This window comes from Acanthopagrus latus, chromosome 5 (assembly GCF_904848185.1).
Source record: "Acanthopagrus latus isolate v.2019 chromosome 5, fAcaLat1.1, whole genome shotgun sequence".
In the NCBI taxonomy this organism is placed as follows: domain Eukaryota; kingdom Metazoa; phylum Chordata; class Actinopteri; order Spariformes; family Sparidae; genus Acanthopagrus; species Acanthopagrus latus.
The window spans coordinates 3,824,511-3,843,294 of record NC_051043.1 but is presented as its reverse complement, the minus strand read 5'-3'; the positions used below and the strand labels follow the sequence as shown (position 1 = coordinate 3,843,294).

The window sequence follows — 18,784 nt, the reverse complement described above, 5'->3', positions numbered from 1 at the left end:
TTTGAACCAACATGTAATTACATTTTCAAGGGGAAAAAAAACTATTAAAAATAATAACAGAGTCTGGTGAGGGAAACACAGCTCCATCCTGACAGAGAGATATGTCCCTTGGCCCAGTCCATGATGCAGGAGGTCAGCATGTCTCTGCTGACGATGCACCCGACCCCAGTGCCTACCCAGAATGCAGCAGCCAGACTTGATTCTGGTACAAAGAGATCTGATCTCATCACCCTGGTTTTAGAGATTGATATTGACAGTTTTTGATGTTTTACTTGTATGACACTTGTGCTCATAAAAATTATGTTTTCTGTTCACTTACTTGTTTCAGCCAAGGACTAATTATTGTTATAATTCCTGCAGGTGATGGGCCCACAGGGCGATGGTTACAGGATATTGTTTTGGCCTATGCTTGACTTGGCCCCGTGTGTTAAGCCTCAGCCCCCAGGCACTCAACACTGACCTTTCCTCCCGGGTCTAGATCCATGAGGGGCCCTTCTGTCCCTGTTCCAGGCAGCTCTTTCTTGGCCCATTCATGGGCAGAGTCCAATAACATTAAACAACTTCAACACATCGTCCACAGTCTTGAGACTGGCAGGTCATCACATCACAATCTACTCAAATATTGACAATTTAATACATGTAATACATTAATACAAATGTTAAACAGAGCCTCTTTAACAGCCCATTTTTGGGACAGTCTCTACTGTATGGGATCCTAAACTGGGCAGCAGCTGTCAATGCCTTCCAAATAACCTTTGGAGTTTAGTAATGCATACAAATATTTCAAGTGTATGACATTAAAATGAGCTGAGCAGCAGTACACCCTGTAAAGGAGCTCTCCAGATTCAACACAGAGCTCAGACATCTTTATATTCAACACTAAAAGATGTGTGACTTATCATCATGATCTTTGTGAATTGAAAAATGATACATTATTGGTTAAAATCACAAACCTGCCAGGCTTTATTTGTTTCACTTGTTTTGTCATGGCTACCTCAATCCCAACACAGCTAAAGTGAATGGATGAAAAAAAAAAGTGAATTAAACTTTTATGCCAATAAAGCCTCTTAATTGAATTAAAAAAATCAAATTGAATGCCAATTGGAGTTTGTCACAAGAAATATATACGCATGAAAATGTGACAGTGTGTACAAATGAACATGTTATTGCTCAGTGGGATGGATTATTCAGTGAAACAAAAACAAGACTAACAGACACAGAAAGGCATTATTAGCACTTTACCTAAATAAGAGCCTTATTGTATTTGGGTGAACTGGCTTCTCCTGGATAATGCTTTGGTGCTCCCTTGTGGCACAAAGGTAAACTGCACCATGTGAGTCAGAACTGATCCACCAGGCTGCAAGTACTGTGTGTCACAATCTGAACAAATACACATTTATCCACCATTTTGTGGACCTTGTCCAGGATCAGGCGAGTGATTCCTGGTGGTGCAGCAACTTCCTTCACAAAACATGTTTTAACTTCTTTGTTAAAATTGTTCTAATGCCTTAGTGACTTGGTTTATATGCATTTCTGAGTCTCTGTAAAGCACTTTGAATTGCCCTGGGACTGAATGATGCTGTACAAATAAACTGCCCTGTCAGTGATGATTTGCTCACTGATGCTTGGTCCCTGTGTGCAGCTCATCTGAAGAGACAGGTTCAATCAGAAACGACTGAAGGGTTGGACTGACTGAAAGCAAGAAGCAAAGAAATCTACATTTAATGAGTTGATCAACGACAGTGGGCTCCTGGCCTCTTCAGACATGTTTTACAGCTGCAGTCTCACTAAAGACTGTGGTGAAATTGGCTTCTCCTCCTCGGGTTCTGTCACTGGGCACCTGCCCATTCAGCTGGATCTTGTGCTCCAGGAAGTGAAACCCTCAACAGACAGTACCAATCCTGACACCAGGATTGAGGATTGAGTCAGGTGCTCTGCATGTTCATGTCCTGAAAAAACCTTGAAGGGAGGAGAGCTCAGAGATGACTTTGTAACTTTCAGTTTTAAAATGAGGACTTTTCTTCACTCCCGTTTCTAAGCCTGACTGCAGCTGTGATCAGCGGAGGTGACCTCTGCTGTCTGGTGTTTATGTTCTGTAATGTTGACCGCTGACTGGAGCTGGAGGGGAAATGTGCTTCACTATGTGAAAGAGGAGAGGGGGAAAAAGAAGAGAGAGAGAGAACCAGAGTCTCTGCTGAGTTCATTGAGAATCAAACTGAAATTACACACACACATGCTTGCTAGCTTACCTCTATGAATTAATCTGGTTGTTCAGGGCTGATAAACCCTGCACGAGTAGGTCGAATAAACACAAATATTTCCACAGTAAAACTCAATTCACTTGTGTGAATACATCATTAAGACTAAGACAGTAGCTGTCAGAGGCTTGTTGGAGGCTGTGGCTGCGCTGGATGTAAAGAAAAATATGACTGCATTTGTAACAGGTGCCGGACTGCAGCACCCATACACAGCTGTACAGTATATGTACTGGAAAACAGGAGGAGGATGACACAGGGAGATCTGGTTTGTTATGTCTGAGTCTTCTGCAGTTATAGTCATTCACATTACATTCACAGTTTCCTGTTAGCATTGTCCATTTTCTATTTAACCAGTGTTTACTGTCACTGTACATCTACTGTCTCTAGACACATTTTCCATGCTCGTGACCACACAAATATAAAATGTTAAACCCAAAACATACACATACTGTCTCCATCAGTTTCATATCTCTACATTCATCATTCCAAAAAAGGTTTGGATCATAATTACATCCTAAATGCACAGACAATGCATTATATGAAAATATGATGTCACATTTTAGCCACACAGTAGCTTATTATTGATGATGATACACACTATCTGTGGTAATTAATTCAAGAAGCACTTTTATTTCTTTTTAAGGCGAAAGTTCATTTCAGTGAATCATTGTTGTGCTTAAATTGAAATTATTGACATTGTGGTGTGTTTAGGAACAGCTGGGACAAATTCTTCTAGTTCTGCATTAAAGTTTAATTCAGTTAATTTAATATAACGTGAGCTTCAGTTAGCTTGGACCACAAATGTCCCTCAGAGGTATAATTTTTACTGTGATATTCTGAGTACATTAGACCCTGTACTTTGTTTACACGCATATCTGAACTTCTACTGGAGCAAACAATGTGTGGACATGCTCATGACCTCTGCTCATGAGTAGCAATGACAAAAATCAAGACGACAAATTGATAATTAATCAATAATGATTTATTTTCAATAACAGACATTGATAGAGTAAAAAAAAAACATCTAAAAGTACACTGGTCAAAACGAGAAGGGGTGCAAAATAATAAATAAAATAGGCAGGAAAGATCAGCTAAGGCACCGATGAGGGATATAAAATTATGTAAAATGACAGTTCACTGGTCCATCTAAGTATTTATACAAAATATACAAAAGCTTTCTTTATTAAGGAATAAACTCATAAAACAGTGTTATTCCCACCAACACAAAGAAATTGTCCAGTCTTGAGACGTCACTGTGTACATCCAAACAGTTAAAAAAAATTGCAATTGCAAGTTTGAAATAAGACAATTTTTAAAAATCACCTCGAGACTTTTCCACATTCTGGAAAGCATTAGGTCCAGCAATAACCAACAAGGGGGTTTCCACAAGCACTGACTGTATTTACACCAACATTTATGATAAATGAATCAAAAGGCTGAAGGTTGCTGAAGCCCTCATGGTTAACAAGAGGGAGTTAAATCAACTGACATGTATTTCACCAAAGGCACCACAACTTGGTGTTCTTGCACCTTGTTCATAACATACCATTAGGAACTCAAGGTTGTCCAATGTGCTCACATTAATACCAGGTGAAGAGAAAATAACACGTGGAACATAGGCGTTTGTACGTTTGTCCAATGGAAAGATGTGAAAATCATACAGAAAAAAAAAAAAGAAAAACATTTACAAAGAAATGAGGACAGCACCTGAGCCCTGCTCAGTGATTGATATGGTGTGGAAACTGAAAACTGATGTGGTTAACATGGCATGATGGCTCTTGAATGTTTGTCAGAAGGACGTAAATGGGGCAGGACTCTGTTGAAGTCGAACAAATGGGGATCATTTCATCACTGGTCTTTGGTCTCAGAGTCACTGGTTTTGGTTGCTTCCTCTTGTGCTGTGGCAACACTCTCCTCCCCCACCTCAGGGTGCTCCTCTACCGGCGGCGGGACCACCTCCTCCCTCACCTCAGGGTGCTCCTCTACCGGCGGCGGGACCACCTCCTCCCTCACCTCAGGGTGCTCCTCTACCGGCGGCGGGACCACCTCCTCCCTCACCTCAGGGTGCTCCTCTACCGGCGGCGGGACCACCTCCTCCCTCACCTCAGGGTGCTCCTCTACCGGCGGCGGGACCACCTCCTCCCTCACCTCAGGGTGCTCCTCTACCGGCGGCGGGGCCACCTCCTCCCTCACCTCAGGGTGCTCCTCTACCGGCGGCGGGGCCACCTCCTCCCTCACCTCAGGGTGCTCCTCTACCGGCGGCGGGGCCACCTCTTCCTCCTCTGTTCCTTCACTGCTGGGAGACTGGAAGCCGCTGTCATTGTGTGGAGGTGGGGGCAACACTGGTGTCGCCTCCGATGCGCTCTCTGAAGCCATTTCTGTAGCCTCAGAAGGGATTTCCTTAGAAGGTGGTGGTGGTGGCAGTAACTCCTCTGACACCTCCTGGTTGGAGGGCAGTTGTTCCTCCGCCGTCATCTGGCTGCCCTCTCCCTTCTCCTCAACTGCTGTAGCACTCTCTGTCGGGATATCTTCTCTACCCTGCACCTCGGGTTTGGCTTCCTCCTCCTTTGAGACTGAACCATCTGGAGCACACTGAGAAGCTTGAGGACTTGTAGATTCATTCTGGTCAGAAGAAGCTTTGCCATCAGAGTTTTCTCCCTCATATCCATCCTCCTCCTCCTCCTCCTCTCCATCCTCCTCTAGGATGTCATTGACGCCAGGCACCTCTATGCACGACTCACCGGGCAGGGCTGGTGAGCCCTCTATCTGAATCATGGACACCACCTGCTTCACCCTCCTCCTCTTATTGGACACATCAGCTTGACCCTCAGCGTCCCCCTCAGCATCCTCCCCTGTGCCGTCCACCTCCTCCTGGGTTCCTCCATATTCTCCGGCCCAGTCGATAGAAGGGTTTTCTCCCAGGAGGTGCAGGTTGGGGTCGCTGTTGCTGAGGACAATGCTGTCCCTGTACAGGTTGTGTCTCCTCTGGACTGCTGCCTCCTTCACAGCTACAGACAGAGAGATGAGGTTAAAATGGGCTTCCGCATGATGAGTAATAAAGATGATTAAGTAAAAGGAATCTAAAGTGTCATTTTCCCACCCAATTTCCTCTGAAATCTATAACTAATGCAAATTATAATACAACTACAAACACATTTGTACCAACCGTGAGCAATATTTCTGAGTGCTGGTTTAATACAAAAAAGTATAAAATAAAATATCAAAAATATTAAGGATTATTAAGAATATTAAGGTAAAATGCAGCATATCTGGTTACACTACTGGGAGCAAGTGTTTCTGTGCAAAATTAGTTTACATCAAGTATTTTTCTTCATGTTTTAGGCTGCACTGAAATTGCATCAAGGCTTAAACAGAAGACTGCATATAAAAACAACAATTTAAACATTTTTTTAAGATTTTAATCTTTTGTAGATGCTGTGGATGTGTAATAATCAAACACTAAATGGTAGGATTTGTCGACAGCTTAAGCGTTAGGACAGACATTTAAATGACGGAGATTATCAATAGGACCTCTGTCATCATCAGTTTATCGGGATATCAACATGAAGGAAGCAATGCTGTTTTCTGTGAAACTCCAGATGCAGGTGAGTAGACAATGACAACTTTTTTTTTTTTTTTTTAATTACTTCAAAATGTTCGACCTAAGTGATATTGGGCCCTGTTTTGATTGTGCATTGACAATCTCTGTGCTAGCCTGAGATTCTGGTTAATGTATGAGCAGCAATGCAAAGTGCAAAAAAGCTGGGAGTTGGTGGATATAGATTGAAGGGTGTGGTTATACATAAATACACTCTCAGCCAGTCACATCACTGATTTCACCACTCTGAAGCATCTGTGCTGATCACAGTGAAGTTTCAGAACAAACAGGTCAATAAAAGATAAATTAAGCTCAGATGGGTCAGAGTGGCAAAATGTGCACACTCAGCACCATACATGCAGCGATTTTTTAAATAAGTTCATTAGTACAATGACAACAGGAATAACTGTTTGGTGAGGCTGTACATGATCACTTCAATATGACTGGTTTTCAGTATCATGTTTTTGAATGTCACATTATATCTTAAAATGTGACACAGTACAGTTCATACCATAAAGCTTTTCAATATTAACATGACTGCTATACCAGGATAGATATGAAGATATTAAAAAACATGGTAGACACAGCTAATCCCTGCCTCTGTGGTTTTGTGTATTTGGTATACATATATTTGGGTAATTTTTACATTTAAGGGATTTTTTTGCTTTGTTTCAAGAATTACTTTATTCATGATGAAGTTAAAGTGGGCTGCTGTCTCCTTTGGAAATTATATAAAATGCTGAAAAAAAAGACTATATAAAATAAAGAAACAAAGAGAAAGTGTGACAGCAATCCTTTGAGTATGTTTAACAGTGACATTTCCCATCCAGTGATAACTAAGGAGCGTTTGGAAGCAGCATCCTGGTCTAGAAAACCATTTTTTTTGTGCAAAAAGCAGAAGACTGACCCATCATGATGTCTTTCATCACAGAGTGCAGCACCACCTCCTCAAAGATGTTCTCCACCAGGATGAAACGGGCAAAGTCCTCAAAGATCAGCTCCTGGAAGCGCGGCAGCTCCTGGAGTTCACAGCAACAACAGTCAAAGCGTTCATCATCTCAATTCAACATATTTGAACTAAACATCTTTCAAAACACCCTCAATTAAAAGGTTGAAACTCAGATCATGCAGCAAGTCAGTCATTTTCTTTCTAAAAGACACCAAAAGTCTTAAACCTAAGTCATAAACAACATGCCCCGGTGTGGGACTCACCGGGGCACAGGACGGGCTCAGCTGTTTCAGCATGTAGGGGATGAAGATCTGGAGGAGAGCCTCGCGAAAGAAACGCTTCCTCACTGTGCTGCTGTCATAGTCAAATTTCTGAAAATGAACAAACATCGCAAAAAAGAAAAATCATTAAAAACCACCATATGATTTCATTAAATAACATCTTCCATCAGTGAACTGCTTCATTCTTTAAGTACAATTTAAAAAGGTAACATTTACTTCCCACCACTGTTGAGAAATCTTCATCTGGTGTCAACAATCAGAATCAGAATCAGTATTCAGTTATTGTCCCACAAATGGGTTTTTTTTTCTTGCCACAGTATTGTACAAAATTAACATATAAATATAAGCAGTGTGGCAGTGAATTGTTATTTACAAATAATAAATATGGGTATTAAAAAATTGACCTAACCAAAGATGAGAAATTAGATAAGTAGAGTTGTATTGCACAGAGCAGGGTGAGGTCTACTGGTTGTAAAGTCTGACAGTGGCAGGAAATAATGTCTACAACTCTTCTGGGACTGTACAAGGGGGCATTTAACATGAGCATTTCTATTGAGCAATAAAGTAGGGCTGCAAGAGACTGGAAAACAAAACTGACATTGCTGTATTTTCTCTGGAGAGCTTTCTCCTGATAACCTGGATAGCTCTTTTTGTAAAATGTTAAGTGTCTCAATGTGGGGTCGTAAACTGGGAGTAGTATACATGATTGTACACCATTTTATCTGCCCATTCCTTGAGATATTTGAGAGAGTAGAGTAAATATCATGGCAGATGGTAAATAGTGCACTGTATAACAAATGAGAAGTGGTTTTAGACACAGACAGTGTAACGTCTGACACGTCACAGGAGAAAAAGCACAGGTATAAATAATAGAATGAATGTTGGCTGAATTCCATTCAGCTGCTTCAGTTTCAGGGTCCTGGTATTGATCATGTTGGCTCACTGCCACACTGTCATGTCTTACTGGGACACTTGTGAGAGAGCCACTGTTAATGCTAGTAAAGCTTGAGAATGTACTACAACGACAAGTGATAAAGGGCTTCAGACATCGTCCTGCAAGTTTCTCTTTTTTATCCTGGTTGTTAATGTTTGCTTTGCCGTTGCTTTTATTGATTTTCTAATTTATTTTATGTGCTTTTGCCTCGAGTGTCCGTAAAGCATTTTCAGTTGCCTTTGGCTGTCAAATGTGCTATATACTGTATTATGAAATGCTGTATCGTAGGCAATTGGTCTTGTTTCAGTTTCTTGTAGACATTTGACCTCTCATCCAAGAGGCTTCTTTAGTTCTAAATAACTGGAGGGGAGTTGCAGGCTTTTAAACTCTGTGTGGGCGTGTCCTTATAGTCATTAAAGACATGTGTGACCTCTGAGTTTCAGAATCGTCAGGGCCACCTGTTGGTCATTGACCCAAACCAGCCTTCATGCTATTGAACATGTGATTGCTTGTGTGTTTCACCTTGATGACTCTGTCCTGGCAGCGCTGGATGGTCTTGCAGAGCTCCTCTGTAGTCTGAGACTCCAGGCTCTGGTGAAGGATCTGCTCGAACGTGTACACTGCATCATCCATTTGCTGGGCGGGAGTCACAATACACCAGAGAGATTTAACATCATTTCATGTACAGGTTACTGACTGACTGCAGCATTTCTAGTGACATTTGCATTTACAGTTTAAAATGTAATAATGTACCACCTGCAGTCCCGTCGCTCTCCATGATGTGCTTCCACACAAATAGTACAGATTGCTATTCATTCACTGTTCTCCTCAGTTACTGCCCCACCACTAGAGGGCACTCACCTTCCTACAGTGCTACCATACTGTACTTGCAGCTGTTACCACAAGCTGGGCTTCATCCAATCCTTCCACAAACTCTGAGCAAAAGGAAGCTGCAGTATAACTTTAGCTTGTGTCTTGACAGGAAAACTGACTTGGAGATAAATACAATGCTATTACACACCATTATTCTATTACTGGTCCAAGGTGCAAGCATTATTTGCATGTAAAACAGACAATTTCTGTTCTCGACTGCAAATTAAGCCAAAGACATTTTTCAAACGCTCTAGCACACAGAGAGCAGTGAGTCTGTGTGTGTGTGTGTGTGTGTGTGTGTGTGCGTGCGTGTGTGTGTGTGTGTGTGTGTGTGTGTGTTAGCATCAAAGCAGGAGGCTGGAGTCAATACAGGGACAGTGGGAGCATCAAGTGTTTGCTAAAAACTTGGTAAACAAATAAATGATTCCAGAAGGCAATAAAACTCAGATATTGATTTCATTATCTTCTGGATTAGATCCACTCACTGGTCAACCACAGAGTTCTGTTGCTGATTCAAAGACACCAGGCTTGTATTCACAAACAGTCTGAGAATCCTTTCAGAGAGCTCATAACTGAGCCTAAAAACACTTCAGTTGGAGCAATAGCAGTGTAGTTATATAACAGGAGGCAATTTGGAAATTGTACATTTTTGATATATACTAATTTATTTTTACAGTTGCCAAATATCTGAGTGTTGTGCTCACTTTCATTTCTGCTCTTCTGGTGTTACTGCGTTGTCAGAGATTTGATCGCTTCTCTAATGAGATCGACCACACACACTGCCTGCATGATCTAAACTGTGGTGTTTTATTTACTCCCTTCTTCTCTAATGAAAAATCTCCTTGGGTTCCTTTAGTGCCTGCTCCCTACTTCTAACACATTTTCACCTGAGGAACTCTCTTGCTGAGATGCTTTATGAATAACCTTTACCTTTACAAGGAGCTAGTCTTAATTTTGAGGAAAAATTCTTTGAAACTCCATATTTCTAATAATTTTCTTAGACTTTCATCACAAGGAGCAACTCTTAGTACCACAACGCTTTATAAATACAGTCCCAGAAAAACATCTGTAGTCAGAAATCTACAGTATTGAAACCTTTTGGCTTTTGTATTTTAACCAGATAAGAAATACTGTATTTGCCTGAACAAACTTCACGATACTGACGAGATTTCTGAGAGCATTTGAAGGTAGCATCTGCCCAGCACCATTATGTACAATTTACTGTCAGAAAAACATGTCCATACATACATCTGATTATTTGACAAGGATTTTTATGGAAATGCACAAGTGTATTTACTTCACATTGCGTTTTCAGCTGTGTCCAGTCACTGGTTGGCTGGTTTATCTGCAGGATTACACAGTCTACTGAAAGGATTTCCATTTGGATGGAGAATTGGTCTCAGGCCAGAAAAGACCCCAAAGGATAAAAGGACAGATCCAGAAAGTGTGTCTCACTTTCTTTCAACATTGCGAGATGAGGCAATTTCTGATTGCATGTCTCAATTTAAAAAAAACAAAAACAGCTGTATTTAGGTGGCTGGTATATTTGCGTGAGGCCAATGTGATGTAGATCCTAATAAATCTGGATCAGACAGATTTAAATCCATTTCATTTTATATTGGATTCGGCCTGATTGAATTAAAGGGGACTGTCATGCCTTGGTGGAGGTATGCGCTCTACTTAATACCTTTCTCATTTGACATGTTTTTATAAAGTAATTTTCTGTTCAGGCTTGCCTTCTATTCCACAGCATGTTGGGTTATCAGATTATTTATACATGCATGTAAACTTTCATGTCTCCTGTTCTCTTGTCATTTCATTGTTTCAATGTTTTTTTCTGTTTGTTTCACCTGGTATGTTTTTATCATGAGAAAAAAGGATTTGAGCATGAGGATAAACCAAAGAGTTTAGTAATCTCAGGCAAAGTTACTTCAGTCAGAGAGCAGGACAGAAGCACTGCACTCTGGATCCTTTGGTTGCTGTGTTGTAGTCTGAAAGTGATAAATCACGGCAGATTATCACCCAGGAACAGCACTGTAGCATGCTTAGAAACCCGAAGCTTGAGGCCTGCTGTGCCTAGTTACAGTTGTCAAGCTATGATTACATAACTGCTGTCCAGGACACATTTGTGTACACAGTTTTCTTGTGCAATGAGGGATTATTACTTACATCTCTGGTGCAGTCATTGGTAGGCTATCTTTTCCAAATGAATGTTAAGATAATATAGAAAAAAATATTGGATGGTTTATAACATGTCTGCTTGACTTTCTGACCTGTCTGACTGACATTTTGCACCTCCAATCTAAGCCAATCACGTGATTAGCACAAAAGGGCTTAAATCTTTTATACAAACGATGCCACATCATGTTGTTTGCAGCCCTGATAGAGACCTAGTGGTGGAAATGTGTGCTTTTCAATGATTTAGCCACTATGAGAAAGGCCCCGTTACAGAAGAGCACCACACACTATTTCTATCGACACTGTGTTACTTATGCTCCTACACTACAAAGCTACATTTAAAGTTTATTCTTGACTGTGGAAATGGGACTAATTTGTATAAGAGAGCTAAGCACTTGTGATTGGTGCAGCTGCACAAAAAGAACCAAACTGTGTAATGTTTTTCCATCAGTGACTCAGTTAAAGGTTTCAGTGTTCTTGAAGGTTCCTACAAACAATCGTCCATCTGCTGCAGTGACTACCAATCACACTGTGCAACATAATGGCAATGTGACGTAGCAAAATTCTTCAGGTGCACGGCACCAGAAATCAGGCTTTAGTGTCTACAGTGCTCCGAAAAAAAGGGAAGTTTGAACATCCACAATTCTAAGAACGCTGGGCACACTTCACCTACTGCTACTAAATGGACTTAAAGGGACTAAAGGGATGTAGATTTGTAGATTTTTCAAGACTTGGATTTATCTTTACTTTTTGCAGTGTGGGACTTGAGGACAGGCTTCACAGCTTGAATGTATGCTGCTTCTAAACAATACGTGAACTCTAAATGACCTTGAGTTAAAGTGTAGACCCCCCCCACTGAGCCTCAATGAGGAGGTCATGATGTGATTTATCTGGGGGGGGGGGTTGGATTGCCAGAATGGCTTTCTCTTGCCTCTTGGATGTCTTTGCTAAGACTGAGTACAATGTAGAAAGCATCATATATAAACTAAATGAAGTTCAACTAATGACAGAAAGGACTTTCTGGCTTTCTAAGTGTACAGGCCACACAAAGCTCAGGTTTCTGCTGTTTCGTTTGTGTTTTCATGTTCACATAAGAAAAAGGGAGATGAGGATGAGGATGAACTGAAGAGTTTAGCAAAGTCACCTCAGGCAAAGATACTTCAATCCAATAGGACAGAAGCACCGCTCTTAAACCCTGCAACCACTGTAGCATGCTTAGAAACCTGAAACTTGAGACCTGCTGTGAAAGTAGTTACAGTTGCCAAGCTATGATTACATAACTGCTGCTCAGGACACAGTTTTCCTGTGAAATGAGGGATTATTACTTACATCCCTAGTCTAATCTAGAAATGTTTTTGGATGGTTTATTACATGTCTGCTTGACTTTCTGACCAGTCCGACTGAGTTGATATGATGTCATTGTGCTGCCTCAATCTTAGCCAATCATTCGATAAGTACAATGTTATAATGACTGAGACTGTGGACATAACTGTGAAAATAAGACTTGAAGCTGTAATTAACCAGAATGAAGCTGTAACTGAGGACCAGCACAGCTTCCAGCGTAAAAACCCAGACTGCAAACGGGACGAGTGTTAGAGCGTCACCTCTCTCATGAGGATCTGGGCCCTCTGGACGAACACTGAGGGGCTGGAGACGTCAAACCTCTGCTGCAGACCCTCCAGACTCAGCTGCTCCACCTTCTCGTAGCAGCTCTGCATCTTCACCGGGTGGAAGGCCAGCATGGAAATCTTTTCCATGTGCTGAGGAGGAGGAGGAGGAGGAGGAGGAGGAGGAGGAGGAGGAGGAGAAGGCAGGGATGAGGGTAAAAAAAAAATAAATAAAATGGTTCTCCCAGTTTCACAAATCACTGAACTATCATGGGGTTCCTGATTTTAAAGTCACTGCACAGCTGATGGCAATACCGGTTCATACATACATTTCTTTAGTCCTGAAAGGTCTAATGGTCTGTCAGTCCTTAACCACCTCTTCTACCTCCTCACCTGTGCCAAGGCCTCCTTACTGCCGTCATTGAGGGTGTTCTTGCTCATGTCCACCAGTTCCCTGAAGAACACATCACGGACTTCAGCGAAGCCTCGGCTGGTCGGCTCCATCAGGGCGTCCAGGATGGAGCTGATGTAGGGCTGGATGCTCACCTTCAGCAGCTTCTCAGATTTGTGGAGAACTACCGCTGTGGGGGAACGATGGACATGGGTCACTCTTTGAGACAAAGATCTCCTTCACTATTCAGTCAGTGTGAAGACTACATTACTTTTGCAGAAAATGTGCATATAAGTTGTAAAATGCAGCCAGATCACATGGGGCGTAATTTGGCTCTTGGTTTTAACTCAATGTTTCTTTCTTTCCTTTAAATTCTTTAAAGCAAGTGTGCACTGTAACATTACAATATATAAATACAATAGGTCAGATTATATATCAGCAGTAACTTATTGTGGTTAAGGGTTCGCAAAAATAAGCATAAGCATTTTTTTTCTTTGTTGATGGAGTGGCAAGTGTGCCACTAGAATCAATTTTTACCTTTACTTAGTGTCACATTCTAGACTGGATGCCTTTCATGTAACAATGAAGAATAATCACTGATTCAGACAGGCATACCATTTTAAAAAAATAACAGCATAAAAAACATAGATTGAGAAATGAATCCCCTCAGTCTTTCAGCACATATCAGTGTCCGATCTTTCACCAACCTCTGATCTTGTTGGTGATGTGCTCCTTGGAGGAGATGATCTGGTCCATGTCTGTGCGTATGGAGGCCTCCAGAGAGGAGCGCGCCACCTCACACTTCTGCAACACTGCCTCATACTGGGCCTGACACTGTCCCTGCACCAGGCTGTATACCGCATCACTGATCTACACACACAGACACAGAGGAAACAAACACACATATGAAGGCAGAAACTCCTGCTCTGTTTAGTTGCTTTGTTTAAGGGAAAGAAATGCCTCGGGCCCTAGTTGGCATTTATGTTTTGAGATACCAGCCTCTTCACCCTGTTCACCTTCTTAAAGATCTGTAGAGTTATTCTTTTTTTTAAAAAAATGATTTAATTTAAAAAGACATACTGTGTAAGTGGATGTATGTGGAGAAGATTCGTACCAGCATCCAGTTCCTCTGCCTGTCATGTAGTTTGCCCTTTAGGCGGGGGGAGATGAGGTCCCTCAGCTCAGGCAGGAGACCCTCCATCACCAGGTTAGACAGAATCTACACACACACACACACACACACACACACACACACACACACACACACACACACACACACACACACACACACACACACACACACACACGTATAAGTATATATTTTACAAAAGCATAACACATTTTCTCCGTGCAGTATGACTGGATTAAAAACAATGTATTTTAATTGCTATAGTCCTCTTTGGAGAGCTACATTATTGAACATACAACCCTGATTCTGATGCTAATCCTTTTTGTCATACGTATACCAGATTGAGATTTTGAGGATCGGATCAACGTGTCGGGATCTCTGTCATGTTCCTTTGGTTCTTTCCTGAGCGGTTTTTGCTAAATGGCTGTTCCTAATTACCATGTAACATCTTATTCACATAAACAGTTGTTTTCCTGTTAAAAAGGAGGATCAGCCATTAAAGAGCTGGAACATCATGTGATGTCTTTGTGGGTTTGCAGCATGGCTGTTAGCACAGCTCAGTAGAAACATGGGCCGTGCAAGAGCAAAAGTGGAAACACTCAGCAGACAGTCAAGAGTCTCACTTTGTTGAGATGCACACCATAAACGATGCTAATGGAAGGAATCAGGTTAGGGCAGGAATTTAGAGAATGTGTTTCCCTGTGATTGATCTGTATGTTACATAAAGCGTGTCAGAGTTGCTGACAGAAAATACAGAACCAAGTCTGGTGTGTTTCATCAGTGATACTGCAGCATGACTTCATTCCAACTTGAAAAGAACAGGCATACTCCAAGAGGTTAGATGCTACTACTGCCACACTCACCTGTGATGGTTCACCACACATCATCTCCCAGGTGCCATAGTGTCCTTGAGCTTGGCGGTAAAGTCGTACTGCGTCAGTAAAGGCTGGCGTTTGGATTTTATTCTCCTCTGACAAACCTGGGATGGGAGGATTAGTAGCTGTTAGCTGTTAAGCACACTATCTAGGCTGCCATTTTTCATGCCATCATTATCATAAACCTATTTGATGGACCATATTTGGACATGTGACAGTAAGAAAAGCACAGGCGATTGATGAACGATGGCTGAATTCCATTTGGCTTTCAGGCTCAGGGTATTGGTGTTGTTCATGCTAGCTCACACCGACATCATACTAGGAGTAAGTCAGAGTCATTATTAACTTCACGAGCAGCTCCAAAATAATTAGTAACATATTTCCTACTGTGATAAGTCAAACTTTTCCTTAATCCTGCAGAAATTTATTTTTTTCCCCGACTGAAATTGAAACTGTGTGTGTGCGCACGCGCGCACCGTTTAAGTTTAAATGGCAGTAATCAACAGCGGAGTCAAATGGTGCGTGAGAAAGACATTGCCCCTAAAAAAAAAAAGTGAAACTTCTCTAAATTGCTTGAAGTTGTCTGCCTTCCAAAGGAAATGAAAATCTGAATCTCAGTTCTTGAGAATTCCCAGCGATGACATGCATGTGGGGGAGAGCAGCGGCAGGACGAGAGCTGCTTGTAGTACCAGGAACAGGAAGTCCCAAGACCCTCTCAAAGAGGGGGTTGTTATTTTGACTGAGCCTCTGCTCACGACGGGATTTCAAACCAAAGATCAGGATTAACTGTCTCCTATTCCATCTGAACAACCAACAAAATTGCTTCTCCTTTTAACACATTGCACAACATCAGTCACATCTTCTGGATTTAGCTGTGGCTTCTTTCAAGTCCCAGTGATATTTATACTAGAAAAGGAGAAATAAAGGATAGAGTTACCAGACTCTTGGCACCTACTCTGTTTCGTCTACGGTAGCGGGGACATTTCCTAGAAAAAGTCTAGAATCATGACATCATCAGGAGTATTTCATCCACCTTATCATGTCCTTACACTACAAGCCTCCAATCCTCTAGAAAAGACCAAAAAGGAAAAAGAAAAAGAAAAAAGAAGGGGGTAGAAATGAGGGCTAAATAACGACTACCTCCTGGTTTGAATCCAGATGGAGGCCCTTGCTGCATGTCGCTGCCCTTTCTGTCACCAAATCAGCAGATAAAAACACAACAGGGTATGCATGGATTCAGAGACAATTCCTTTCTCTCTTTGAAATCCTATTGAATATATGTTTTATAGAAGAAAAAAATTATTTTTACCATTTTAAGGCAAAATTCTAAAAATGCTGCTCTTATCAAGTTTTTGGGGTGCATGACTCTGTATTTTTCCTACCCCGAATTTAATTTAGGAGGGCATTAATTCTCAGTCTGGTTCATTTATAGTCCTAATTTTACATTTGCTTTCACGCTAACAGAACCCTCTGCGTGAAGAATAAAGGCTGGTTGACCTGAGGTGAGATCAGTGCACCCACACCTTGACTTTTTAACAGAGCTGTTAAAAAGTCAGTGCAGGTCTCTGTGCGGCACACAGTGAACATATGGAGTCATTCAGCCGCTCACACGTCATGCAGCTGGTCTTTGTCACGGCTCAGGCATGTTAACTATTGGTACCATTTCCTCTTCCATGTTCCTCACAGGCCCAGCCCTCACAGCTAACACAGGTTTCCAATCAATGCTAGATGCTGCAGAGGCATTAAAGCAAATGCAAAACTGCTTCTGAGGTGAAAAGAAAGTCTGAAAATCCACAGTTTGTATACAAATCTGTGTGGTCCTGGCTTCACATTCAGGTTTTACAGCTGCAAAAGTTAAGAGTACAGTATTATATACAATATTTCAAAGCTCCCAAAAATGCTTATGATTAAGAGACATGCAGTCAGAGCTAGAAGGACTGAGGGAATGGATCCTGATTGAGAGCAGACTTGGACACAGTGCAGTCTAAACAATGTGCTGTTGTTAAGCCATGCTGTAACTACCACTCACTGCCTCTGGCACCGCCATCAAACACGCTGTAACACATTCTGTCTGGTTTGTTCATAAGCAAAGAAGGATAAACAGTGACAACTTGATTGATCTGAATGCAAATATTGTGTACCTGTAACACAGGGTGGTAAATATACTGGTAACTTGGCCTTTATAGTCGCCCGGTATCGAAGGACTTCTGTTTATTTATACTGTGCCTCAATATTTACATGTAGTGTTAATGTCTAGGGTGCATGGAGTAGTCTCCTTTATGTAGCCAGGTAGGCAGAAGGGTGTGGAAGCTGGGGAGGTTGATGGGAAATCTTCATGCATGGGATCCGAGTTTGCTTCCTGTCCGATGACTGACTGACAGACGCCTAACCAGTTTCTTTGACATTAATAACACCATAGTTACTGTATGCAAATATTACAAAAAGTTAAAACATTTGTTTTTTTTAATCTAAAAAAAAAAACAGTGTTTAAGAAATGCTTGCACTGAATGGAAAACAAGTTTTTTTGATGTATTCCTGCTGATCCAACTATTGATTCATCAGATATGGCAGCTTTGGTCAGCGAGCCCTCTATCATCAGTTTTACCTGTTCAGTGCTCTGTGGTCAAGTTTGTGATAATAAATAGGCAAAGGCTGCTTTCAGACATATTACATATAACAAGTTTTGGACAGTTGGTTAGGTGTAGGTACCAAAACTGCTAGGTGTCTGAAAAGGGTTTAGGTTGTGTGGTTAAAAGGTAAAACGTAAGCATAAGAGAGAGGGCTTTTTCAGTAACTTGATAAAGTTACATGACAGTCTGAGTTCTAGACTTGTATATTGTGTACAAGTAGCTGGAATGTTGGATGTGGAAACTTCCTGAATCACAGTCTTATCTTATGAAAACAGAGTGCCACTCGGGCAGTTCTGCTGGCTTTGTCTGTATACACCTCACACGAAACAGAGCCTGGTAAATCTACACTCTGGGACTGTGTGTGCGGTGTGTTAATAAATTAGTACAAACACAAATTTGTCCGTTTCTGTTTCACCCAACAATAACTATAAACTGTGTGTCTGAGATTGTAAGTGCAGGTGTGGTGGATGAACTGCAGCAGCTGTCAGTTGATGAAGTCTCTGCTAAAGTAAACAGCAGATGTGTAGTTAGAACAAAGCTTCTGTTGTAAGTGACAGCTTCCTCCTTGGGTCCTACCTCTGACACTGTGTTAATCTGAGATGAGCACCATGGCAGCCAGGTAAATATGCCATGGCCTGACACCAGGGTGTATTTATTTACTCTGATTTACACTTGTGATGTTGAGAAATCAGTTCTCCAGCACATCATACACAACATCCCTGCCAGCCTGGACCCTCACCAGTATACTTTCAGGAACAACCGATCCACAGAGGATGCCGTATCTACTGCGCTTTGTTGACCTGAGCTCAGCACTCAACACCATCTCACCCATGACGTTGATCAGAACACTAAATAATCTGGGCTTCAGTACAACACTTTGCAACTGGATACTGGACTTCCTCACTTTGAGAAAAAGATCTGATCACATATCATACAATGTACAACACAGTGAAACTGGTACTGGTGCATTTAACCCTAACCCTAACCCAGGCAAACTCTGCACAGAAGAAGGAAAATACACCCCCCCTGTCTACATCAGTGGGATAGTCATTAAGCACATATGAATGCATAGTTGAAAGCA

The 18,784-nt window shown here is 41.6% G+C and overlaps 1 protein-coding gene across 4 annotated transcripts in view; it reads right to left on the bottom strand.

Moving 5' to 3' along the window:
• Positions 1-3,218: 3,218 nt before the first annotated feature.
• The window catches only part of niban2b (niban apoptosis regulator 2b), a 31,095-nt gene continuing 15,529 nt past the window's right edge, over positions 3,219-18,784 (bottom strand). The window contains exons 6-15 of one of the 4 annotated variants that reach the window (XM_037098917.1): positions 15,062-15,177; positions 14,184-14,288; positions 13,777-13,939; positions 13,072-13,259; positions 12,676-12,831; positions 8,543-8,656; positions 7,069-7,176; positions 6,764-6,875; positions 4,227-5,266; positions 3,219-4,181 (exon numbers count right to left, since the gene is read on the bottom strand). In XM_037098917.1, coding sequence (XP_036954812.1) covers positions 4,107-4,181; positions 4,227-5,266; positions 6,764-6,875; positions 7,069-7,176; positions 8,543-8,656; positions 12,676-12,831; positions 13,072-13,259; positions 13,777-13,939; positions 14,184-14,288; positions 15,062-15,177 — 2,177 coding nt within the window. In that variant the 3' untranslated portion in view covers positions 3,219-4,106. Of the gene's footprint in view, positions 5,267-6,763; positions 6,876-7,068; positions 7,177-8,542; positions 8,657-12,675; positions 12,832-13,071; positions 13,260-13,776; positions 13,940-14,183; positions 14,289-15,061; positions 15,178-18,784 lie in introns of all 4 variants that reach the window. The other 3 variants (XM_037098916.1, XM_037098918.1, XM_037098915.1) reach the window with 3 other exon arrangements.